General features: G+C 43.7%; 1 protein-coding gene across 4 annotated transcripts in view; it reads left to right on the forward strand.

Annotated features, from left to right (window-relative positions):
* LOC110529353 (pleckstrin homology domain-containing family G member 3) overlaps positions 1–27,363 on the forward strand; it is a 117,488-nt gene that overhangs the window by 53,193 nt on the left and 36,932 nt on the right. For 3 of the 4 annotated variants that reach the window (XM_036984730.1, XM_036984731.1, XM_036984733.1), the window contains exons 1-2: positions 1,642–1,979; positions 14,179–14,678. In XM_036984730.1, coding sequence (XP_036840625.1) covers positions 1,772–1,979; positions 14,179–14,678 — 708 coding nt within the window. In that variant the 5' untranslated portion in view covers positions 1,642–1,771. Of the gene's footprint in view, positions 1–1,641; positions 1,980–14,178; positions 14,679–27,363 lie in introns of those variants that run through there. The other variant, XM_036984732.1, reaches the window with a different exon arrangement.

A 27,363-nucleotide genomic window follows, 5' to 3' on the forward strand; every position in this document is an offset into this window, starting at 1 on the left:
TCACTTTGAATGAATTAGGCTTTCAACGGGCACTTACGTCATCTACCCTTCTCAGCAATGCCATCTAAGAATAATCCTAAATGCCCCCACTGGGTAAGTATTACTGGCAAGGCATGGCCAGAGACAACATTTGACTGTTTTAACCCTTTATGCTTGTGGGAATGGGCTTATATGGATAGGGCTACATTTTGAGTTTCTTACAGAATAAATATGAAATGCATAACCGTGGCATGGGAAAATTGGTCTAATATAAAGGTAAGGACAGTTGACGAGACTGAATCCCAACATTACACTGTTGATTTTATGTGCCTTTCTATATTTGGGTAAGCTGTGTGTGTGTGCCTTTACCAAATGAGTCAAACTCACACACATCGAGCAGTGACCCCCCCCCCCCATGCCCACGCTCAGCCTGTGCCATTTGACATTCCCAAGGATTCCCTGCCACTTCAAAGCCGCTCATAGGTCAGAGAGAAATAAGGACGGACTTCAAACCGACAGGTTCAGTAGGGAAAGAGCACTCAGTCCACGGCTTCCTCTGACCCGACACACAGAAAAGGGAATGGTCTTCTAAAACTTAGTGTTGAAAAAGAACAGGGGTTGGAAAGGATGTGTTACTCGTAACAGAGGTGGGCACCACCGCAATGCCCACATCTCTGTCGTGACATGCCACGCCACGGGGTAGGTGAGGATATGAGTCAGCACAGTAACAACCCACAACAACCGCAGCTCTCCGGTGTAACTGCCTTGCTCAAGGGAAGAACGACATTTAAAAGCAGAAGACAAATTCCGGTTGAATGCGTTCAGTTGTGCAACTGACTAGGATACCCAGCGCTTTTCCAGAGCTTTACGTTACACTGTATGGTGAAAACTCACCTAACACACCGACCTGGGTGATACCACGGCAACCATTAGGAAAGCCCACCTTCAGTGGCCTGTCAATGGGCCTATATGAAAGTTGCAGTTGTCACTGTATAGAATGTAAAAGGACTGTTCTCATGTTCTACATTCCATTCATCTTATTGTTGTCATGCACTGTTTATATATGGCATGGTTCTGTCATTTCACCTGGGACTGAGCTCAGACCAACCACTGGTCTTGTCTGCTCCTGGTTTGAGAATAGTATTATGATGCCAAATTCTTCTCACCCATTGGCTGATTAGGATAGAAATATAATTCATTTAATTCTATGTAGCTACTTCTACACCATTTCATTTTTTATAAAAAAAAAAAAAGTATTTCTCATTCGATGCTGTTTCTCTGTGTGCAGCAATATTCCTCAGACACTGGGTGTTATTGTTCTGAGAGCCGAGGCACTGCCTCCCTAGGCAACCACTCCTCTCCGTGGAGAAGTGGAACGAGAGAGGGAGTAGGGGGCGAGGGACAAGTCTCTTGTGGAAGCCAAGGCTGGGAAGGGAGATAACGTTACATGCTGTGCATTCTTGCAATCACAATCTAACCTCCTTTCCTTCAACCTCCCTCCCTCCCTTTCCTCCAACCTCCCTTCCTCTCTTTCTCTTATGGCCATACTTGCGTTTGACACCTAACACCCTCCCTGGTTCAAATGGGCGTGTGTGTGTGTGTATGAGTGTTGTGGGAGCGGCAAGTCCAGGTGACTTCCTCAGTTGCCTTCCATTTGTGGAGCTGTAGAGGACTATGTCTGAAGCTCCCACCGGGAACACTGCTCACTACTTTTACCTCTGTGGGTTTGTGTAAGACCGCACCTGGTTAAGAAGTGTTGTTGAGACAACCTGGCACTCAAGTTTGGTACCCCATGAAGTGGCCTGGATTGGGTCAGTCCAGCAGGTCCGTGCACTCGGTGTGTGGGAAGCAAGAGAGAGCCATGAGCACTCTGGGTCGGTCCAAGGACAAAACCTGGGGGGTCGCCCTCAGACCGGGCATGGAGATGGCCACCCTCCGGAGCGCCTGGGAGGAGAAAAGGCTCCTGAACGGATTCAACCGCAAGTTAACCCGTTGGTTCGGTGAGTCCTCGACCTCTGGAAATTGTTGGATGGTAGTATTCTCTGTTCATATTTACCATGTTCACATTCAGTCTTAATTCCCTGACAACGCTCCCAAGGATGATTTTGTTTTAGGGGGGAAGCTATGAGGTCAAGATTTTAAAACCTGATACTGCTTGTTGACATATTGCAAAGAATCGTAAAATCTGGGGACCTTTGTTCTACCTTCATCTTTCTTCACCCACCACTTGTTCTGATCACCATTCACTTCCACTATAATGGGATTTATTTTTTAAAGAATCAGCACCAACACTAAGATTGCTGCAGTCAATGGAGTCTGCATAATTTCTTGTCAGCATGATATTGCAGCTTCGCCCTACTTATAGGTAGCCCAAGAGACAGGACCTCTGGGATGCTTTGGAGAAAGCTAGTTGGCTGTTTTCAGACGCCAAAGCCTGTATCTATGGGACCAAAGCCGGTATCCATGGCAGTCTGTCTCCGGAGTGGCGGTTAAGTCCTGTGGCTTTATAAGCGCCTGCTGGTTGATTTGTGTGTTCACGGCACAGCGGTGGTCGGGGAACCTTTTCCAGATGTGCTCCACTTCGCAAAGAAGACACTTATATTTCAACGAGGTTATTTGATTTTAGGATATATATGAATCATAGTGATTGTTTAGTTGTATCCCAACTGGTATTAGGGGAGTCGTAGCTGGATCTCTTAGAAAGCCTGGACCCCCCCCTCCAGGTGAAAGAATCATTCACCATGAAAATGCTGAACATGGGTTGGTTTATTCTCCCTCCATGCCAGTCTACATGAATAGGGTTTACAGGAGTAAGATTTGTATTTATACTAGCCTGTGATTTATATTTGTAAACGCTAGTTCAAAGATGTCACCACATGCCTGAGACTGTGTCTGCTTTGAGATTTATGTCTGTGTGCATGGATAAATGACTTCATTTTGATGTATAGTGTTTGGATAGGTTTGAGTGCCTTCGTACACGTTAGTATTTCATTCTACGGTTTCATTCTACATTATATGTACAGTATGTCTCCTTTGCGTGTATGCACACATTGATTGACTCCTTATTAATCATTGAAAGTCACTATGTAACAGCCTGTTACGTTCTGAAATTGTCGGACAGGCTGAAATTGTCGACATAGCTTTAAATCTCAAGTGTTTATTTAGATTATTTTCTTGACTGCACTGTATGGAAGGAAGCCTTTTCCACCAGTAATATAGTAAAACAAATATAGAGTATCTTGCACTTTTTAAATAGTATCTCAAAATACAAAAATGTTGAGATAGTAGATCATACTTATTGGATGTGTGTCTTCATTTGTAGCATTGTCTCCAAAGGAGTGTTTTCCTGGGGCACAGAGTGTGACCTAGGTAGGCTAACCTAACCAGGTAAAACTCTGGACCCTAGTTGTAGGGTATGACATAGTAAAACAGTTTTATTACGGGCTGTGATTTGACCCGTTCTTTCTAATCAGGTCATGTGGGTTTAAAAAACCCACTAAAACAACAACTGCAATTAGACAATAGAACTAACCTGGTTTAGCTTGCTTTATGCAGGGTTGCGTTGTGTAGGTCTTTGCATCTGTAGTTAAAACGTTACTCCCACAGTATGTCATAGATAGCTAGATAGCCTAGCCACCCAAAGTTTGAGTATAAACCAAATTCGATCACATTCACATTTTCTCTTAACACAAATAAATAGATGTATTTTAGGCTATATATACATAGCTTAGCCATAAATACATGTTATTGTTGGTTTCCCCTGGCCAGAGGGGAATATACAGTAGGGCATAGGCTTCTTTAGGCTGCCTGCAGCTGTGGTTATCGGAAGGCTACAGTTGATCAGACTGAAGGACAGATTCATTGTGCATGAGGTAAGAAGTCATGAGGTAAATCAGTCTAATCAACAGTACTTTGACCCTCTTTTCAATGCTTTTGTGTCTATTTTTTGGGGACAAATGCGAGCTTGCCACAACGTTTGCTGGCGTCCCTACTGTGCTAATCTTTGCAACGTGGATAAATAGAACAAAATCTCCACATAAAGTTACAAATTAAGAACCATATCCTATATGTATGTTCTACGATCTCAATTTTGAGTTACTATCTCAACATTTTTTGATATTATCAACGTTTTAGTTGTTTGCGGTGGCGCGAATGAGCGTCCATAGCACTAAGCGAGAGGTCTGGGCAAGAAGCAACCCCCCCCCCCCCAATTTGATTTTACCTCATATAATGACATGATTTTGATCAAATGATGCTTCACTTTAAAATGGTAGCTAGTGTTATCCTATAGGAGCTCCTATATAGCTATGGTTCAGCTAAACGTCAGCATTAAGCTATAGCTAGCATGTTTATGTGAGGACGCAGAAATGATTTTGTTTAGCTAGCTAGCTAACGCTACCTAGCTGTGTAGCCTAAATTATAATACTGTATTGAATGATGCTGGATAACTTTTTTGTACTGTTATATTCGTATAGGAGGTGGAAGCATTCACTCATATGCTAACGTTACTAGATTGTGAAGCATGTTTGCTTGCTAATTGAATGTGTATGGACGATAAAATAACCTTTTTATTGTCTGCACATGCTTGTGGATTGTTGCATTATTCAATCGTGTAATATGGTTTTGTTGCATTATTTATGTTTTAGAATAAATGTTGTTGTTGAGTAGTTTGTGCTGATTGGCTAGTGACTACTGTGATATTTACGGTCAATTTGAGCTGCAGACCAAGAATAGGCTTTGCCAGCCACAACGTAAGGTAAGGATGTAATATGAAATCTCTTTCGCCAATCCGCTCCTCACACTCTCCTTCCTCTCGTAGTGGGGACAGGTCCTAAATGTGTGTGAACCCCGTGTATTTGAATGTCTGTGTGGCTCCATACTGGTAGTACTTCAACCAACGGCTGTGTTTGTGTGTAGGTGAAAGTCCAGCCACTGCCTCTTAAGGCTGACTGGCTGACTGGAGACGGACGTTACCGGTTTGAAAATGTTTTCTTTCAAAGTGTGCGCCCTAGGACTAGGAGAATGCACCGGAAAAAGGGAATTGTATCAGTGCTGGACTTCGCTCCTACAACAAGGCCTGACCTTGACCAGGGGGTTTAACGAGTCAATGGGAGAGTTAAGCATAGCGAGGGAGAGGGAGGCCCACCTTTTTCTCTCTGTGCACCCATCTCTTCACTCTGCTATTGCTGCTGCAGTAAGAGTTTATTAAGTGTTGCTCTGCTAACCGATAGTCACAAGTTGCTCCATGTTTGATAGGGGTATGTGTACCAATGTAATGCTATATCACTTTTTGTACATTAGGCTTACTGATTTGCTAAGTGCTGATGAACTCTACAGTTATATATTTTGGCATGACTCTGTTTGAATGTCTCTGTCTATTCCTCCCCCCCCCCCAGGTAGAAACACAGGCTCAGTCCTGTACAAATGTATTACAGAACTGTCTCCGGACTGGTTAGTGGGTATGTCCATGTATATATATTTTTTTGCATGCTAGAAAGAAAAGCTCAATCAAACTTATTTTTAAAAAATACCAACAAATCAATCTTTGGTTTTCTGTATGATCCGTCTCCACATATTACAATCAATTCATCTGACTCAATGATTTGGCATGCAGAAGATTTGCTACTGACATAACATACCCGCTTATAATGTAGATGAATGATTATTGTGCAATGATGATCTGACAATGAGGTTATAGTGCGACGACGCTAACCATTGACTCCCAAGACAGGAATGGATCATATTATTATTATTATTATTCTATTGTGGAAACTGGATGTAAAAGCTACAAAGGCTGATCTACTGCATTGCAGAGCAGTCTAATAGGGGAAAACATGCTAATGCTAATCATGCACTCTTGTCACGAATGGATGATTTAACAATGATTTAATTGAGCGTTAATGGTAAACACCCATGAGGAGAATGGATCCTGACATTCCCGTGGGAACGTTGTGTCCTTCATACTAACAGAAAAGTCATTCTCTTTCGAGTTTGTCCCGTGATCTTCCTGTCGGCTCATCTCAGCGTGTCCAAAAAATATACACATCAAATAACGCTATTTGATATGTCAAATAAGCTTGTTGACCAATCAGGACTTGAATATGACTGCACATCAAATAATAATTTAATGTGTTCATTCATTTTTTATGTAATTATTACACTATCACTTGTATTTCATATGTCACGATTCATCGATACGTATGCTATGATGCTGGTAAAGTTGTCTCGCGCACGTACAGTGCTGGCCATAAAAAAAAGCTAGCTTGCTCATGCAAACAATGTTCTTCCCCAAAAAACATAGCTAGTTTCAGTAGCTGTAGTTAGCTAGTTAACTATATAGCTCGGTGTCATCTAAAATAACCCTCATTCAGAAGACAGTTCTTATTTGATTAATGGTGGTCGGACCCATCTTTGTGAAGCTAGCCACAATAGTGGATTTTCAAAATAAAAGTATGGCATAATTCTACTATTTGTATTCATTTGCATCACTGTCAATGACATACTTTTATTTTGAAGGCTAACTGCAAATTCTACTATTGTGCTTATTCCTTATTGTGGCTAGCTTCACAACACAACCCGGTCCGGTCAAGCCTCACTAACCTGATGAAGCTAGCTGGCTGCTTCTGATGATAGCTTTGGGCAACAGGGTTAAGTAGCTGGCTAACTATTTATTTTCATGAACTGAAGTTCAATTTCAAGAGGCGAACAACAACTGGCAACCTACCTAATACTTACTCACAAGGATTCCTAAATCATTGCTAAGAATAATGAAAATGACTGCAGTTTCTACTGGTCATTTGTTTTCAGGCTGGTTAAATTGGTGCTAGCTAGGTACCAAGCTAAAGCTAGCTACCCCAGAAGTTGCGGTTGAACAAATTATGCTTTATTACGTCGTAAATACGTTGTCCGTGGTCGGTGTTTGCAGACTTTTTTTGTACAGCTTTGACAGTGCTACTGTATCTTTTTTGACACGCACAGACCCCAACGGCGTTCCATAGTATGTGTGTCGTGAAGCTAATAGCAGTGACGCTATTACTATGCAACTGAGGTAGGGCAACATCTGCAAAATAGCACACTTGGTAGTGTGTGCTCGCCCAGTCAACGAAAGCCAACATCACCCACGACAGAAGGGTTGCTTGTCAAGGGCAATGAATTCCTTTCTGTTGGCTTTAATGGACTTCGCCTTTGGGTTGTCTCTCTGAAAAGTTCTTACTCTTTCAAATGACTGTTCGATCCACACAGCAGACATTCAAATAAATCAAAGTTTATTTGTCACGTGCGCCGAATTCAACAGGTGTACAGTGAAATGCTTACTTACAGGCTCCGATAGCCCGGTTAGCCAATGTGCGGGAGCACTGGTTGGTCGGGTCAATTGAGGTAGTATGTACATGAATGTATAGTTAAAGTGACTATGCATATAAGATGAACAGAGCGTAGCAGCAGCGTAAAAGAGGGTTGGGGGGGGGGCACAATATGCAAATAGTCCGGGTAACAATTTGGTAACCTGTTCCGGAGTCTTACGGCTTGGGGGTAAAAACTGTTGAGAAGCCTTTTTGTCCTAGACTTGGCACTCCGGTACCGCTTGCCATGCGGTAGTAGAGAGAACAGTCTGTGGCTGGGGTCTTTGACAATTTTTAGGGCCTTCCTCTGACACCGCCTGGTGTAGAGGTCCTGGATGGCAGGCAGCGTTGCCCCAGTGATGTACTGGGCCGTACGCACTACCCACTGAAGTGCCTTGCGGTCGGAGGCCGAGCAATTGCCGTACCAGGCAGTGATGCAACCGGTCAGGATGCTCTCTATGTTGCAGCTGTAGAACCTTTTGAGGATCTCAGGACCCATGCCAAATCTTTTTAGTTTCCTGAGGGGGAATAGGCTTTCCTGAGGGGGAATAGGTTTTGTCGTGTTCTTCGACTGTCTTGGTGTGTTTGGACCCTTCTAGTTTGTTGTTGATGTGGACACCAAGGAACTTGAAGCTCTCAACCTGCTCCACTACAGCCCCGTCGATAAGAATGGGGATGTGCTCGGTGCTCCTTTTCCTGTAGTCAACAATCATCTCCTTAGTCTTGGTTACGTTGAGGGATAGGTTGTTATTCTGGCACCACCCGGCCAGGTCTCTGACCTCGTCACTATAGGCTGTCTCGTTGTTGTCGGTGATCAGGCCTACCACTGTTGTCGTCTGCAAACTTAATGATGGTGTTGGAGTCGTGCCTGGCCATGCAGTTATGGGTGAACAGGGAGCACGTACCCCTGGGGAGCTCCAGTGTTGAGGAATCAGCGTGGCAGATGTGTTGCTACCTACCCTCACCACCTGGGGGCGGCCCGTCAGGAAGTCCAGGATCCAGTTGCAGTGGGAGGTGTTTAGTGCCAGGTTCCTTAGCTTAGTGATGAGCTTTGAGGGTACTATGGTGTTGAACGCTGAGCTGTAGTCAATGAATAGCATTCTCACATAGGTGTTCCTTTTGTCCAGGTGGGAAAGGGCAGTGGGGAGTACTATAGAGATTGCATCATCTGTGGATCTGTTTGGGCGGTATGCAAATTGGAGTGGGTCTAGGGTTTCTGGGATAGTGGTGTTAATGTGAGCCAATAACAGCCTTTCAAAGCACTTCATGGCTACGGACGTGAGTGCTACACGTCTGTAGTCATTTAGGCAGCTTACCTTAGTGTTCTTGGGCACAGGGACTGTGGTGGTCTGCTTGAGACATGTTGATATTGCAGACTCAATCAGGGACATGTTGAAAATGTCAGTGAAGACACAGGCCAGTTGGTCAGCACATGCCCGGAGCACTCGTCCTGGTAATCCGTCTGGCCCCGCAGCCTTGTGTATGTTGACCTGTTTAAAGGTCTTACTCACGTTGGCTATGGAGAGCGTGATCACAAAGTCGTCCGGAACAGCTGATGCTCACATGCATGCCTCAGTCTTGCTTGCCTCGAAGCGAGCATAAAGGTGATTTATCTTGTCTGGTAGGCTCATGTCACTGGGCAACTTGCGGCTGTTGTTCCCTTTGTAGTCTGTAATACTTTGCAAGCCCTGCCACATCCGTCGGAGCCAGTGTAGTATGATTTAATCTTAGCCCTGTATTGACACTTTGCCTGTTTGATGGTTCGTCGCAGGTTATAGCGGGATTTCTTGTAAGCTTCCGGGTTAGAGTCCCGATGTGCTGATATCCAGAAGCTATTTTCTGCCTTAAGATACGGTTTCAGAAACATTATGTGCAAAATAATTTACAAATAACATGAAAATAAACACATAATCGCACAATTGGTTAGGAGACAGTAAAACGTTGGCCATCTCCTCCGGTGCCATCTTGGGCTAGGTTAGGAATGCTGTGTTGCACGTTTAGCGCGACAATTTACTTGGCATCATTACATCATGTACGTTATATAGGCATGCACGGTAGCATTGACATCGATTTTTAACATCGGAACATCAACATGTTCACCGATATATCATGCATCCCTACTTGGTATCATATTGACTGTTTAGTTGACTGTTTGTGACCATGTTCCTGACCACGATTGATTTGTTCATAGCCAGTTCTCCAAGTAGGCAGATCATTTCAGATCAAATATGAAGTTATAATTCGCTCAGTCATGTTCCTTATAGGCTGATTTTATGATTCTCTTTTCCAATGTCCGTACTGACACACAACTTGGAATACATACCCACAATGCATTGCTATTAAATGGTATGCTCGTGTGTACATTATAGGCTGTCATTGTAAATAATAATTTGTTCTTAACTGACATGCCTAGTTAAATAAAAGCTAAATCAGATAAATAAAAATATTGTTTGTGTTTTGGTACTAAGGGATCGTATTACTCTCATAGCTTTATTGATAAGCTTACTATGTCAATAAATGATCTTCCCCTTAGTCATATCCTGTTTCCTCTTGGCTCATCAGGGAGTCAACATGCAGAAACATGTTATAGTCCAAGAACAGTCTTCCACCAGAAACCCTTGTTAACAGCTGTGGAATGTCTTGTGCCTGCTGGTGTTTTGAGGAAGCTACAGTGTCTTTGATTTTGGTCTGCTGTCTTCAATGAATTTTCCAGCGGTTCAAACTGACATGATTTACAGTATGTTGTTCTAATGTTTTAGTTTGTGACCGATGTTTTGGGCTCTTTGGAATGGCAGCACTTTACTTAATTGCATCATCTCTGCAAATCCTATTTAGAGGCCACTAATGCTTTGATGGTGTGAGGTTCTGACATGTGTTTGCAAATGTTGATATTTTGGGTTGCTTATGTCGTTTGGGAATGTATGACACCTCACAGGGTGTGTAGTAATTCTGTAATTTCTCTTCATTTTTTTCTCGGGAAGCACTCTTGTTTTTGCAATGCCATACTCATACATCAATGATGTAACTATTTGATGACACGGGCTCAAATCCTGTGGAGGGAACCAAATGGGTCATGGTAAATGATTTGCTTATATTATAAAACTGTGGCATACATTTCCTTCCGTTCAGTTATGAAATGATAGTTACCAAGCAACTAGTCACACTAACAAAACCTGGGGGTGCTTTCCAACTGATGCGGCGTTCACAGTGATGAACTCATGCAATGTTATATGCATTTGCGTTGTAAAATAACAAAGCAGTCATTACCTATATGTTTCGTTATTTGCTTTGGCCTATGTATATTCATGTGCTTGTCTACTGGAACTATACGATATAATCAAAATATGATATACAGTGCATACATGGATAGGCCCAATATGATCTTTGAGAGATCTGTTAAATGTTTCCTTCTACCTTTAATGGAAGCTGAAGTCGTATACTGTATTATCATAGCAGTGCTGTCTTTACCACTATGGCCTTGTTAGTATATGTAGACTTTATGGGGTGCTGAGGACCCGATGCCTCAAGATCGACCTCAGAGCGTGGCCATTCTGTAAAATGACCACTGCTCAAACGCTCAGCTCATCAAGTGAAGTGGGCAGCTCGGAAGTCTCCCAAGTCCACCATGACTTTTCCACCAACTGTTTCTGTCCTAATGTTAACACAAAATTCCTTAGTTGAGAATGGAAAAGCTCCCACTGATCCAGAAGGAAATTACTGGATTTCTGTATTTTCCAGAGGATGTGGTGTTTTAATTCAGGCACATTTTAGGATGACCTAACAGAGGTCCTTTTGTAATACTTGAGGCTGAGTTGCCCTTCACCACAGTTTTAGGTTTCGCTTACCTTTTTAAGGCCATCTTCAGCATGACCAGGCTGTTCAAATGTGGGGTCCTTTGTTCTGGTACACACCTAAAACATGTCCCTTCTCCAGTTCCCAGGAGATTTCACTCCCTTTAAAAAAAATATATATATATCTGATGGAATTCACAGGCTTTAATGCTGAAAGAAAATCTATCTGTTATTCCAAAAGCAAATTTTGGAAATGAGAAAAATCTACATGAGACCATCTGAATTGATGTTGAATGGGTCGGGCTTCAGGGAGAAGCCAGGAAAAGGAAACCACTATTGCAAACTTAATCGATCATAAATAACTGTCATTTCCTCATGAGCAACATTACAGTCGTGGCCAAAAGTTTAGAGAATGACACAAATATTAATTCCTACGAAGTCTGCTGCTTCAGTGTCTTTTAGATATTTTCGTCAGATGTTACTATAGAATACTGAAGTATAATTACAAGCATTTTCATAAGTATCAAAGGCTTTTATTGACAATTTCATGACGTTGATGCAAAGAGTCAATATTTGCAGTGTTTTTCAAGACTGCAATCTGCCCTGGCATGCTGTCAATTAACTTCTGGGCCACATCCTGACTGATGGCAGCCTATTCTTGCATAATCAATGCTTGGAGTTTGTCAGAATTTGTGGGTTTTTGATTGACCACAAGTTCTCAATGGGATTAAGGTCTGGGGAGTTTCCTGGCCATGGACCCAAAACATTCTGGAGTATATGCAAATTGCCATCATACAAACTGAGGCAGCAGACTTTGTGAAAATTAATATTTGTGTCATTCTCAAAACTTATGGCCACGACTGTACATCAAAAGCAGAACACGGTGTCACATTCCGCTGTCTTCATTTCGTGAACAGTTTTGGTACTATCTCAGTACTTGTATTGTATGTAGTATATACAGTTTAAGTATTAATACTCATAGTTTATTTAGTGTAGTATCTAATGTAATGTACAGTGCATTGGGAAAGTATTCAGACCCCTTGACTTTTTCTACGTTTTGTTACGTTACAGCCTTATTCTAAAATTGAGTCGTTTCTTTCCTCATCAATCTACACACAATACCCCATAATAACAAAGCAATATATATATATATTCAGAATGCACTTTATTTAGTGTGTGTGTCCCATCATAAGTATTCACATTTTGTTGCATTACAAAGTGGGATTAAAAAAGATTCAAGTTATTGATCTACACAATTTTTTTAATTTAAACTTTTTTTACAAACTAATACAAATTATAGAACTAAAATATTGTCTGCATAACTATTCACCCCCTTTGTATAGGCCCTGCCTAAATCAGTTCTGGAGAAACAATTAAAATAAGTTACATGGACTGTGAAATAATAGGGGTTGACATGATTTTTTTTAATGACTTCCCGTTTCTCTGTGCCCCATAGATACAACATTGGTAAAGTTCCTCAGTAAAGTATTGAATTTCAAGCACAGATTAAACTACAAAGAGCTTTTTGAAAGAAGGGCAGGGATTGTTAGATGGGTAACAAATCAGAAATGTAATATATTTTTAAGCATGGTCAAGTTAATAATTACGCTCTTTGGAATATATAATAAACCATCCAGACACATCAAAGATGGTCTTGCTTCTGATCTGAGCTGCGGGACTGGAAAAAAAAACTGCTCAGGGATTTCACCATGATTCAGACTTCAAGGGCTGTGATGGGTGAAAACTTAGGATGGATCAACAACATCGTAGTGACTCAACAATAATGACGTAAATTATAGTGAAAAGAAGAATACAAATATTCCAAAACATTAATCCTGTAAGGCATTAAAGTAATCCAGCAAAAACAAATGCACCAAAGGAATACACTTTTTTTGGCCTAAATGCAAAGCCTTATGATTGGGTCAAATCCAACACCACACATCACTAAGTAACTGTGTCCTTGTTTTCAAGCATTGGGGTGGCTGCATCATGGTAGGGGTATGCTTTTCATCGGCAAAGACGTCAGTTTTTCAGGATAAAAAGAAACGGTATGGAGCTAAGCACAGGCAAAATCCTTTAGGAGAACCTGCTTCAGTCTGCTTGACACCAGGCACTGAGAGGAACCTTTCAGCAGGACAGAAACCTACGACACAAGGCCAAATCTACACTGCCGTGTCTTACCAAGAATACCGTGAAAGTTCCAGTGTGGCCAAGTTACAGTTTTGACTTAAATCTGCTTGAAAATCTATGGCAAGAATAGATAATTTCTGTCTAGCCATGATCCACAACACCTTGACAGAGCTTGAAAAATGTTAAAGAAAAATCGGCAAATATTGCACAATCCAGGTGTCATCGCTGCTAAAGGTGTTTCTAACATGTATTGACTCAGGGGGCGAATACTTATTTAATCGAGGTAAATTAGTGTTATTTTTCATTCATCTTAACAACAAAATGTAATGTTCAACTTTTTTTGTGTACATTATTGACAAAAAAATGACAAAGCCATTTGAATCCCACTTTATATAGTTAAGAGACACTATAGCAATGGATTCTGCACTGCATTGAAGCATAGGATGTTCTTCTCCTGACCAGTCAATCATAATTGCAGCTCTCAAAACAAATTGAGTGAAGCCAACTTGCTTACATGCGGTATTTAACCAAGTGGATACTTTTTATTTTGCAGAATATGCCTGGACAAGTAGCCATCTTATAAATAGTGGGATGCTGCACTGATTTACACCTCTCCAAATCTCTCTTCCTGATAGGAAACTTCAGTTGCTGTACAATGTCAATAGGGGTCCATTAATGGTACATTTCTGGTGAAACAATCACAAGGCATCTTTGCTCTGCTATTTCTCAGTGAGGGACTTGTTCAGTTGATTGACCAAGTGATGCCTAGCTCTTTACTCATCTTTGATTTTTGCTTCAGAAAACTCAGGCGAGTTGAATATGTGATTTGGTGGATGAGCTTTTCCCACCTTTTGGATGACCAATCACAATGAATTCCACCAATGTCAGTCAGAATGTACATACGTTTTCCCTGACTTCCTGTCCTCTTCTCCTTCCAGAGTCCCCCCGTTTGTCCACTGCCTCCATCAGTAGTAATGAGCGGGCACCCTCCGCCACACCCTCCGACTGCTCCGACTTCCCCTCCGCTGGCCAGCGCCCCGTGAGCCTGGTCTCCACCTTGTCCTCGGGGTCAGGGTCATCCCGGGACGACGGCCCCGCTCCGCCTCCACCTGGCGGCAGCGTGCCCCCTACCGGAGACGACATCGACTTGGAGCTGAATCCTCCGGTTGGCGTCGGCGATCAGGACCGCCAGCATCCCGATACGGCGGACCCTTCTGGGGAAGGACTGGTCTCTCGTGGCGGGAAGTTCGACCAGCTTAACAACAACAACACTGACACGCCCTCGCGGGCTGCCAGCACCTGCCACACGCCCCCGTTATCGCCCTTCGCAGCCATAACCATGGCGCCCAACCCCAAGATCACCTACTTGGACCGGGTGGTCATGGAGATCATCGAGACGGAGCGCATGTACGTGAGGGATCTGCGCAGCATCGTGGAGGTACGTGACAAAGTATCCTCTCTGCTTTTAAAGAGCTCCCATGCATTACACAGTCAAATTGACCTTGGTATTTGTTGGTTTGCCTGTGAAATGTCTTTATTGCAAAAGAGCTCAGTCAAAATTTTGCCTATACAGAATTTGCCATTATCCCTCTATACACTGCTGGTAGTCAAATCATAACAGTTCTGTGTATAGTGAGTAGGCTGTTTATGTGAAATATCACAATGTAAACTGATTTACGCACTTGCGAGTGTAGAGAAGGCACCCCTAGCGAGGGACGCTGGCGGGCTGACGGTGTCGCAGGCCTGGGATGTTTGCATGTGACAGGTGGCTTTCTCCTCACAACCCCTTAGACAGGTCACACGATGGTCCAATGTCATTAGCATGCCCTATCTGTCAAGCCAGTCCCATGATTGGCCTAAACTTAAGGCTAGGCGCAAACAAAAAGGGCAATGAGAGGTCAGTCTCAGATTTACTGTGTGTTGTGTCTGGGATGACAATGCTCATAAAATCACATTTTAAGGCATGTTTGTAAACCATTGCATTGTGTGGACCAAAGAGATTGACAATGTAAACAAGGGTCTTTCATCTGGTCTCAAGTCGGGTGATTGGCTGGACTATTCAAAGATAGCTATGCGGATTTGGTTGTTGGCAGTAGGAAGGCCTCATGCTGAGTTGAATCCTTCAATCTCAAGCAATTTGAGTAACTCCAAAAGAGCGTCGCTGGAGATCTGTCATTCACTTATGGCAAATCCAGTTAGCGTGGTCAGACCAGTGCAGCGTTAGGGGGCTTAGCAGGTTTGTTTGTGTGCGAAGGAGACTGCAGCGCGAGCATGTGTTCCTTCTTCGTGTGTCAAGGCTTGTGACCACGTGCCACTCCATTTCAGCCAGTTCTCTCGACTGTATGGAACTGACTTGAACATTTTGACTTTTATCAATGACTTATTATCAGTGGGTGGAGATAGGAATCCATGGATACCAGGTGTGACGTCACTGGGTTGACTATTATTAACCCTTTAAGGCTAATGCTGTGGGATCATCTCCTTACATAACAATGGGTCTTGACTGGAGGATCATGCCGGTGCTTAAGCAGACAAGTCAATGTCTTTCTTCTTCCATACAGGATGCTGCATGTGGAGATTATGTGTACATTATGCACTGCACAGACTGATTCATCAAACATAATCCAAATATGACAACTTTGCAAACGCCATACACTAGTGGGTGAACACACACAGACACAATAGTGTTTACATACTGCTTTAGATACTACTGCACTGTTGGAGCTAGAAACACAAGCATTTAGTTAGATATTACTTGTTAGATATTACTGCACTGTTGGAGCTAGAAACACAAGCATTTTGCTACACCCACAATAACATCTGCCAAATCAAATTGTATTGGTCACATACACATGGTTAGCAGATGTTAATGGTCACATACACCTGGTTAGCATATGTTAATGGTCACATACACCTGGTTAGCAGATGTTAATGGTCACATACACCTGGTTAGCAGATGTTAATGGTCACATACACCACACCTGGTTAGCAGATGTTAATGGTCACATACACCTCACCTGGTTAGCAGATGTTAATGGCCACATACACCTGGTTAGCAGATGTTACTGCGAGTGTAGCGAAATGTTTATGCTTCTAGTTTCAACAATGCAGCAATATCTGACAGGTAATATTGAACAATTCCACAACTACCTAATACACACAAATCTAAGGGAATGAATAAGAATATGTACATATAAATATATGGATGAGTGATGACCGAGCGGCATAGGCAAGATGGTATAGAATACAGTATATACATATGAGTATGTGACCAATAAAATGTGATTTCATGTACACACACACACACACACACCATGCTGGTATAGTGTTGTTACAAAGGAGTGAGCTCTGTTATTCCGGACCAGCTGTGGTTTAGACACACACACACCACGCTCAAGCACAACACTTACATACTATACACACATTATGCTTTTAACACACTCACACCCATCAGTCGAGAGCTCAGTCAAGCACATCCTGCTGAGAAAACGATTGTACAATGGCTGCTCACACACTCGTTCTCTCAGGCAAGTCTTCCTCTCGATAAATGTATTATTTTATTTTTTTAACTAGACACAGTACACTTAGAAATTGCAATCTTATAAACATGTATTCCATGAATACCTAAATGAGTGAAGTGAATGTTTTCTCATCTTATGATAAATGACATCTTAAAACTGTAGCACTGTTTCATTTTAAAGGACCAGGATGATACTCTGGAATGTTTTATGTAGCTGACAACATACTAGAGCTGGGACGACAAACCGAAAATGATCAATACTGACCATTATCAAGGACATTTTACTGATATCCATAATAACGAATAGTATCCTTTACGAAGAGGAAAGTGATGTTTCAAGTAAAATAAGGGGACCATGATAACCACAACATTTAAAGTAGTGGTCGTTGTCCTACAACAGATTTTTTTTATATTACACTTAAATTGATATGGATTTTTGTTCATATGGCCCAGCTCTACAACATACCATTCGTTACCATCACATTTATTTGAAGTAGTGGAGTCAGTGCTTTGCATTTCTTCGTCTTTTTTGTCCTGAAATCCATTGGTTACTTGGTTGGGTTAGTGTTGGAGTACTTGGTTGGGCTAGGGTTGGAGTACTTGGTTGGGCTAGGGTTGGAGTACTTGATTGGGCTAGGGTTGGAGTACTTGGTTGGGCTAGGGTTGGAGAACTTGATTGGGTTAGTGTTGGAGTACTTGATTGGGCTAGGGTTGGAGTACTTGATTGGGCTAGGGTTGGAGTACTTGATTGGGCTAGGGTTGGAGTACTTGGTTGGGCTAGGGTTGGAGAACTTGATTGGGTTAGTGTTGGAGTACTTGATTGGGCTAGGGTTGGAGTACTTGATTGGGCTAGGGTTGGAGTACTTGATTGGGCTAGGGTTGGAGTACTTGATTGGGCTAGGGTTGGAGTACTTGATTGGGCTAGGGTTGGAGTACTTGATTGGGCTAGGGTTGGAGTACTTGGTTGGGCTAGGGTTGGAGTACTTGGTTGGGTTAGTGTTGGAGTACTTGGTTGGGTTAGTGTTGGAGTACTTGGTTGGGTTAGTGTTGGAGTACTTGGTTGGGTTAGTGTTGGAGTACTTGGTTGGGTTAGTGTTGGAGTACTTGATTGGGCTAGGGTTGGAGTACTTGATTGGGCCAGGGTTAGGGTTGAGGTACTTGATTGCTTGACAAAGTCATGAGTGCCCAAAAGGCGGCTATCCAGAATTAGACATTTTTTTAAAAGAGCAAGATCCCACTCAAGTAACTGATTTCGGTCTGAAGAAGAGCTCTCAGCTAACTTGACATGGTATTAGCGACTTTCAGGAACTCTGTATTCAATCTCCCATGTAATTTGCGTGGCAACTGATCCATCAACATGGTAAACCTATGAAATTATTGCTCAGAACCCCAGATTAGCCAATCGGGGCACAGAAATGTCCCGCTCTCTGTCTCAACAGAGGTCATATGGTTGTGTTTTTTATTTGTTTTTTTATTTTATTTTACCAGGTAAATTCACTGAACACATTCTCATTGCAAAGTATCAATGACCCAAGTCTGCCTCAGAAGTAGTCGTATGTCCCATACTGTAGTTCCTGCACAGGGTAAAAGTTGCCTGTGAGCACCGTCCTTCAATACATTATGTGGGAAAATGCTAAACTGACCTTCAATTAGTGTCTCTAGGGGAAAGTTCCCCCTACTTCATGACCTTGACCCCACACCACCATCAATGCTCTAGCTCAGTATTTGCAAGTCTGGCTGAAAGTTCCACAAGAATAAAGACATTTCAAATGTCATTATGTCTATATACAATGTTGTAACGAAGTGCAAATAGTTAAAGTACAAAAGGGAAAATAAATAAACATTGGTCACTGGTTGCCCTTTTCCTGTGGCAACAGGTTACAAATCGTGCTGCTGTGATGGCACACTGGTATTTTACCCCGTAGGTAGGGGAGTTCATAAAATGTTTGTTTGTTTTCAAATAATTTGGATCTGTGTAATCTGAGGGAAATATGTCTCTCTAATATGGTCATACATAGCGCAGGAGGTTAGGAAGTGCAGCTCAGTTTCCACCTCATTTTGTGGGCAGTGAGCACATAGCCTGTCTTCTCTTGAGAGCCAGGTCTGCCTACAGCGGCCTTTCTCAATAGCAAGGCTATGCTCACTGAGTCTGTACATAGTCAAAGCTTTCCTCAACTGTGGGTCAGTCACAGTGGTCAGGTATTCTGCCACTGTGTACTCTCTGTTTAGGGCCAAATAGCATTCTAGTTTGCTCAGTTGTTTTTGTAAATTCTTTCCAGTGTGTCAAGTATTTACGTATCTTTCTGTTTTCTCATGATTTGGTTGAGTCTAATTGTGTTTCTGTCCTGGGGCTGTGTGGGGTGTGTTTGTGAACAGAGCTCCAAGGCCAGCTTACTCTTCTCCAAGTTCATCTCTCTATAGGGAATTTAGCGGCTCTTTTCTGGATTTTGATAATTAGTGGGTATCGGCCTAATTCTGCTCTGCATGCATTATTTGGTGTTTTACGTTGTACACTGAGGATATTTTTGCAGAATTCTGCATGCAGAATCATAGTTTGGTGTTTGTCCCATTTTGTGAATTCTTGGTTGGTGAGTGGCCCAGACCTCACAACCATATAGGGCAATGGGTTCTATGACTGATTCAAGTATTTTTAGCCAGATCCTAATTGGTATGTCGAATTGTATGTTCCTTTTGATGGCATAGAAGTCCCTTCTAGGGCAATGGTGTCTTGATGGAATTTGTGGTCCTGGTGACTGGACCTTTTTTGGAACACCATTATTTTTTGTCTTACTGAGATTTAGGTCTGACAGAATCTGTGCAGAAGATCTAGGTGCTGCTGTCGGCCCTCCTTGGTTGGTGACAGAAGCACCAGATCATCAGCCAACAGTAGACATTTGACTTCAGATTCTAGTAGGGTGAGGCCGGGTGCTGCAGACTGTTCTAGTATCTCTGACTTAACATTTGTTTGACTTAATTGAAGAACCTGCTATCAGTGGTAATGTGCATGGGTTGATTTATGTGTGAAAGGCACAAGACACATTTTTACTTTCTCACTGAAATGACAAAGGTTTATTCTCTTCAAGCTTGAGTTGTTGGAGGATGCAAGGTAGGGCCTCTCTATAAATATCAAACAGAGGCATGGTCCCTAAATCTATTTAACTAACCACACAGCGCCAACCCTGGGCACTCCTATACTATCCCCCCCCCCACCCACAAAAAGATGACTTCACAATCGTCCAGGATCTTACCTGACCATTCATTCAACCATAGAGAAAACCCATACTTATTATTCCTGTATTTTCTATCACAATTCCCTCTTTGACGTTTGTGGGTTTTGGGTGCTGGCCATGGTGCCTGGTTTGATTTTCATTCGAGCCTCTTTAACTGGCTCAGAGATGTAAAACGATACATTGTACGTGTGCGGGTTTCGCATGAGCTGGAATTTCCCTGTGAACTTGGAAATGTTTTAGCAAAAGTATGCCTGTGTGAGGTAAATCCGTAAGATTGGAAAATGAGCGGTGTAACACAAAATCCGACGCGGTGTTCCACATTCGGGGGAATGTTGACTTTTCCGTCGAAGCAGAAAGAACTGATTTCACCGTGGGCTTTAGTCCAGGGTGCTGTAAATGACATCTCCACTGACACCATTTCTCCACTGTATTTGATGAGCGGATACCATAACTCCATTGGGGTGTGGATTGCCTGTATATTAATTCGTTAAAATTCGTGATGTACGTTTTTGTTGAAATATGCTGACTCGTATACGTTTGCACCAAATAGGTCAGTGTATTCAGGCACGACTCCAACCACTACCCCACCCCACCCCATTATCCATTCAACCATATGTAACAGGATCCTTCTCTGCCACGGTCGACTCGAGATTCAAACCGGTGTTCCCAACCATACAGCATACCCATGAAGCCACCGACATTAGCGCCAGCCTGGGGTCGTCCAGTATTTTAGGTTTCTGGGAAGGTGGCATCAGTGAGCGACGCTAACTTAGCCCAATATGCATCCTTTCCATTGTTGCCTGCATGCTCTTGTCCCATAAGCATTAATATGACAGACAAGCAAGGAGAGAAGGAAACACTAACACACTTCACTCTAGAAAGTTTGCTTCCTCCCATGAGGACCAGAGGTGAGGAAAACAAGTCTTTCTTTCTCTCTCGTTCTCTCTCGTTCTCTCTCGTTCTCTTTCTCCTTCTTTCTTTCTTTCTCATTTTCATATTTGTGTGTGTGTGTGTGTGCGCGTGTGTGTACATCACCAGCATGTGTTGAATAGATGAGAAAGTAGTTCCCAAGGAGCAGGTTGTCTGATTTCAGACTGAGGAAAGCCTTGATTTACAGGGAGTAAGGGAAAAGGAGACCTCCCTCAGTGAGCCACCAGGGAAGAGTTGCAGACATTGAACAGAAGGGGGGCACTAAACGATAACCCGTGATCAAGCAGGAAATCGAACTAAAACATATTGATATTAGTATCTTGCTTTATTTTGGGGGGGGGGGGGGGGGGGGGTGTAGCTGTTTAGATACTAACGGTGTGGAGTGTGTTGGATTTAGAAATGAAAGTGTAAATAGATGGCTGAACATTCTGAGCTAATCCTCCATCTGAGGTCTGATCTGCTTTTCTGATTATACCTTGACTGCATTTCAGATCAACTGGAATCTAACATGCCTCCACCACAGCCTAGTTTACACTTGTTTTTGTGTGTGTGTGTGTGCGCGCGCCCATATATACACTGCTCAAAAAAAATAAAGGGAACACTTAAACAACACAATGTAACTCCAAGTCAATCACACTTCTGTGAAATCAAACTGTCCACTTAGGAAGCAACACTGATTGACAATAAATTTCACATGCTGTTGTGCAAATGGAATAGACAACAGGTGGAAATTATAGGCAATTAGCAAGACACCCCCAATAAAGGAGTGGTTCTGCAGGTGGTACCACAGTCCACTTCTCAGTTCCTATGCTTCCTGGCTGATGTTTTGGTCACTTTTGAATGCTGGCGGTGCTTTCACTCTAGTGGTAGCATGAGACGGAGTCTACAACCCACACAAGTGGCTCAGGTAGTGCAGCTCATCCGGGATGGCACATCAATGCGAGCTGTGGAAAGAAGGTTTGCTGTGTCTGTCAGCGTAGTGTCCAGAGCATGGAGGCCCTACCAGGAGACAGGCCAGTACATCAGGAGACGTTGAGGAGGCCGTAGGAGGGCAACAACCCAGCAGCAGGACCGCTACCTCCGCTTTTGTGCAAGGAGGAGCACTGCCAGAGCCCTGCAAAATGACCTCCAGCAGGCCACAAATGTGCATGTGTCTGCTCAAACGGTCAGAAACAGACTCCATGAGGGTGGTATGAGGGCCCGATGTCCACAGGTGGGGGTTGTGCTTACAGCCCAACACCGTGCAGGACGTTTGGCATGCGCCACTGGCGCCCTGTGCCTTTCACAGATGAAAGCAGGTTCACACTGAGCACATGTGACAGACATGACAGTCTGGAGACGCCGTGGAGAACGTTCTGCTGCCTGCAACATCCTCAAGCATGACCGGTTTGGCGGTGGGTCAGTCATGGTGTGTGGTGGCATTTCTTTGGGGGGCCGCACAGCCCTCCATGTGCTCGCCAGAGGTAGCCTGACTGCCATTAGGTTCTGAGATGAGATCCTCAGACCCCTTGTGAGACCATATGCTGGTGCGGTTGGCCCTGGGTTCCTCCTAATGCATTGTCCTCCTAATGCAAGACAATGCTAGACCTCATGTGGCTGGAGTGTGTCAGCAGTTCCTGCAAGAGGAAGGCATTGATGCTATGGACTGGCCCGCCCGTTACCCAGACCTGAATCCAATTGAGCACATCTGGGACATCATGTCTCGCTCCATCCACCAACGCCACGTTGCACCACAGACTGTCCAGGAGTTGGCGGATGCTTTAGTCCAGGCCTGGGAGGAGATCCCTCAGGAGACCATCCGCCACCTCATCAGGAGCATGTAGCGTTGTAGGGAGGTCATACAGGCACGTGGAGGCCACACACACTACTGAGCCTCATTTTGACTTGTTTTAAGGACATTACATCAAAGTTGGATCAGCCTGTAGTGTGGTTTTCCACTTTCATTTTGTGTGACTCCAAATCCAGACCTCCATGGTTTGATCAATTTGATTTCCATTGATAATTTTTGTGTGATTTTGTTGTCAGCGCATTCAACTATGTAAAGAAATAAGTATTTAATAAGAATATTTCATTCATTCAGATCTAGGATGTGTTATTTTAGTGTTCCCTTTATTTTTTTGAGCAGTGTGTGTGTATGTGTGTGTGTGTGTGTGTGTGTGTGTGTATATATGTATATATATATATATATATAGGACCTATATATAGTGGGGCAAAAAGGTATTTAGGCAGCCACCAAATGTGTAAGTTCTCACACTTAAAACGATGAGAGAGGCCTGTAATTTTAATCATAGGTACACTTCAACTATGACAGACAAAATGTGAAAATTATTCCAGAAAATCACATTGTAGGATTTTTAAATGAATTTATTTGCAAATTATGGTGGAAAATAAGCTGTCCCTCAACCATTTGAGACCCCTCCCCCCCCCCCGGAAAATAAAAGACAATTCATTCCATTCCCCACACCAAGAACCCCCCCAATGCACCAGCAACCAAGAGACAGAACTAAAGAGAAAAAGACAGAAGAAAACAGCAAACAACAATGCTAAAAATAACATTTAAATAAATGTCAAACAAAAGACATCAAGGACAACTTAAATCCTAACAGCAATGCCAACTGTATATGTTTGTGTGCATGTCTGGCACTATTACATGCATGTGTGTGTTCTTGTAGGTGTTTATTTGAATTAGAGTGTGTGTATATGCATGTGTACAAACACCTGCATGGCATCAGCCTCAGGCAAACCGGCCTTAGCTGTAAAAACACTGCCACTTAGTGTCATTCAAATGTACTTTTCACTGTTTTATTTAGACTTTTTTTTAAAATATATATTTTTTAACCTTTTATCTTTGACCATCATTCTATCTCCCACACAGCAACTCCCCTCCCATTTGTCTCCAATTCCACATACCAAACGAGAAGGAAATCGAACTAAAACATATTGATATTAGTATCTTGCTTTATTTTGTGGGGGGGTGTAGCTGTCTAGATACTAACAGTGTGGAGTGGTGTGTGTTGGATTTAGAAATGAAAGTGTAAATAGATGGCTGAACATTCTGAGCTAATCCTCCATCTGAGGTCTGATCTGCTTTTCTGATTATACCTTGACTGCATTTCAGATCAACTGGAATCTAACATGCCTCCACCACAGCATAGTTTACACTTGTTTGTGCGTACCTGCCCGAATGTGTGAGTGTGTGCGTGCGTGCGTGTGCGTGCGTGCGTGTGTATGTGTGCCCTTTGTGTGTACCGTGCGCTTTGTGTGTGTGTTTGTGTAAGTAAATTGGTACAGTACATACTATAAGATAAAACTTGATCATGTGCATCTGTTGAATAACACGTTTTGTGTATTTAAGGATTAGGTAAGTGTGTTTTTGGATAAGGGGAAATTTGCACACGTCATTGTGTAATGAACTATTCCGATGAAGATTTGCATTCGAAGATGAACACCGAGACGGATGTACATGCACCCGCCGACCTGTGTGTGTGCTTGTAAACAATAAGCTTTTGTTTAGTTTTATCTAACCTCAATTCACCAGACTGAACCATGTTGTGTGCTTCAAAAACCTGTTTTGGGCCTAGGTTATGGTACAACGAAACTCTAATGTTTAGACAACCGTCATGATGTGCGGCGTGGTTGAAGCATCTCTCTTCTCGCTGGTGTTCTCTGTTCACCTCGTATGATCCCTTTGACCTGAGTTGACCACTTCGGTTAAAGCACATAGCCCACACGTAGTTCCTATCTGTTATTTATCCTCGTTGAGTGTGCTATAATGTCTGCAGATGGTTGGACTGCGTCCCGTTCCCCGGAGGATTAACAAAATGCTGCATGTTAACCAAAACATCACAGATCTAGTACAAAGCCCCTCTGACGCTTGCTTACACCGAGTAAAGCGGATACCTTTTGCGGTCGCTTGCGCCAAATTGGAAGCTGACTGTTACGTGGGCGCTAACAACGTTATTTTGGTCAACCTGCATGATGATTACTGTCTTTTTGTTCGGTGCGTTTTGAACTGCTAGACAAAAACGAGACATGTCAGATTTCACCATGCTGTTCACTCACGCCCTCTAGTGGATGGCACTCACGCCCTCTAGTGGATAGATGAACTGTCTCACACACACACACACACACACACACACACACACACACACACACATACACACACAACTCCACCCAACCTGAATGACTATGGAAGTGCTGCAACTGGAAGCTGGAGGGTCCCCAGGTATTTATTTTAGCACAAAGTGGCATATCAATACACAAACACACACACTTATGATATCCCTTGCATATGTTATATTGTCTCATGACCAAGTTTTGATGTCAAAATAATCGTTGAGGGTTTACAGTGATGAGATCAACACAGACCCTAAAATAATGCTGACTTGTCAAGCAGTTTGCAAAAGGGTCTATTTGCTCCCTTTTGTATATACAGATTTCAGTCTACGGACGAATGTAAAAGCCTGACAACATAGCAGGAGGTCCTGACCATAACATAGCAGGAGGTCCTGACCATAACATAGCAGGCAGGAGGTCCTGACCATAACATAGCAGGCAGGAGGTCCTGACCATAACATAGCAGGCAGGAGGTCCTGACCATAACATAGCAGGCAGGAGGTCCTGACCATAACATAGCAGGCAGGAGGTCCTGACCATAACATAGCAGGCAGGAGGTCCTGACCATAACATAGCAGGCAGGAGGTCCTGACCATAACATAGCAGGCAGGAGGTCCTGACCATAACATAGCAGGCAGGAGGTCCTGACCATAACATAGCAGGCAGGAGGTCCTGACCATAACATAGCAGGCAGGAGGTCCTGACCATAACATAGCAGGCAGGAGGTCCTGACCATAACATAGCAGGCAGGAGGTCCTGACCATAACATAGCAGGCAGGAGGTCCTGACCATAACATAGCAGGCAGGAGGTCCTGACCATAACATAGCAGGCAGGAGGTCCTGACCATAACATAGCAGGCAGGAGGTCCTGACCATAACATAGCAGGCAGGAGGTCCTGACCATAACATAGCAGGCAGGAGGTCCTGACCATAACATAGCAGGCAGGAGGTCCTGACCATAACATAGCAGGCAGGAGGTCCTGACCATAACATAGCAGGCAGGAGGTCCTGACCATAACATAGCAGGCAGGAGGTCCTGACCATAACATAGCAGGCAGGAGGTCCTGACCATAACATAGCAGGCAGGAGGTCCTGACCATAACATAGCAGGCAGGAGGTCCTGACCATAACATAGCAGGCAGGAGGTCCTGACCATAACATAGCAGGCAGGAGGTCCTGACCATAACATAGCAGGAGGTCCTGACCATAACATAGCAGGAGGTCCTGACCATAACATAGCAAGCAGGAGGTCCTGACCATAACATAGCAAGCAGGAGGTCCTGACCATAACATAGCAGGCAGGAGGTCCTGACCATAACATAGCAGGCAGGAGGTCCTGACCATAACATAGCAGGCAGGAGGTCCTGACCATAACATAGCAGGCAGGAGGTCCTGACCATAACATAGCAGGCAGGAGGTCCTGACCATAACATAGCAGGCAGGAGGTCCTGACCATAACATAGCAGGCAGGAGGTCCTGACCATAACATAGCAGGCAGGAGGTCCTGACCATAACATAGCAGGCAGGAGGTCCTGACCATAACATAGCAGGCAGGAGGTCCTGACCATAACATAGCAGGCAGGAGGTCCTGACCATAACATAGCAGGCAGGAGGTCCTGACCATAACATAGCAGGCAGGAGGTCCTGACCATAACATAGCAGGCAGGAGGTCCTGACCATAACATAGCAGGCAGGAGGTCCTGACCATAACATAGCAGGCAGGAGGTCCTGACCATAACATAGCAGGCAGGAGGTCCTGACCATAACATAGCAGGCAGGAGGTCCTGACCATAACATAGCAGGCAGGAGGTCCTGACCATAACATAGCAGGCAGGAGGTCCTGACCATAACATAGCAGGCAGGAGGTCCTGACCATAACATAGCAGGCAGGAGGTCCTGACCATAACATAGCAGGCAGGAGGTCCTGACCATAACATAGCAGGCAGGAGGTCCTGACCATAACATAGCAGGCAGGAGGTCCTGACCATAACATAGCAGGCAGGAGGTCCTGACCATAACATAGCAGGCAGGAGGTCCTGACCATAACATAGCAGGCAGGAGGTCCTGACCATAACATAGCAGGCAGGAGGTCCTGACCATAACATAGCAGGCAGGAGGTCCTGACCATAACATAGCAGGCAGGAGGTCCTGACCATAACATAGCAGGCAGGAGGTCCTGACCATAACATAGCAGGCAGGAGGTCCTGACCATAACATAGCAGGCAGGAGGTCCTGACCATAACATAGCAGGCAGGAGGTCCTGACCATAACATAGCAGGCAGGAGGTCCTGACCATAACATAGCAGGCAGGAGGTCCTGACCATAAC

This window comes from Oncorhynchus mykiss, chromosome 8, assembly GCF_013265735.2.
Source record: "Oncorhynchus mykiss isolate Arlee chromosome 8, USDA_OmykA_1.1, whole genome shotgun sequence".
In the NCBI taxonomy this organism is placed as follows: domain Eukaryota; kingdom Metazoa; phylum Chordata; class Actinopteri; order Salmoniformes; family Salmonidae; genus Oncorhynchus; species Oncorhynchus mykiss.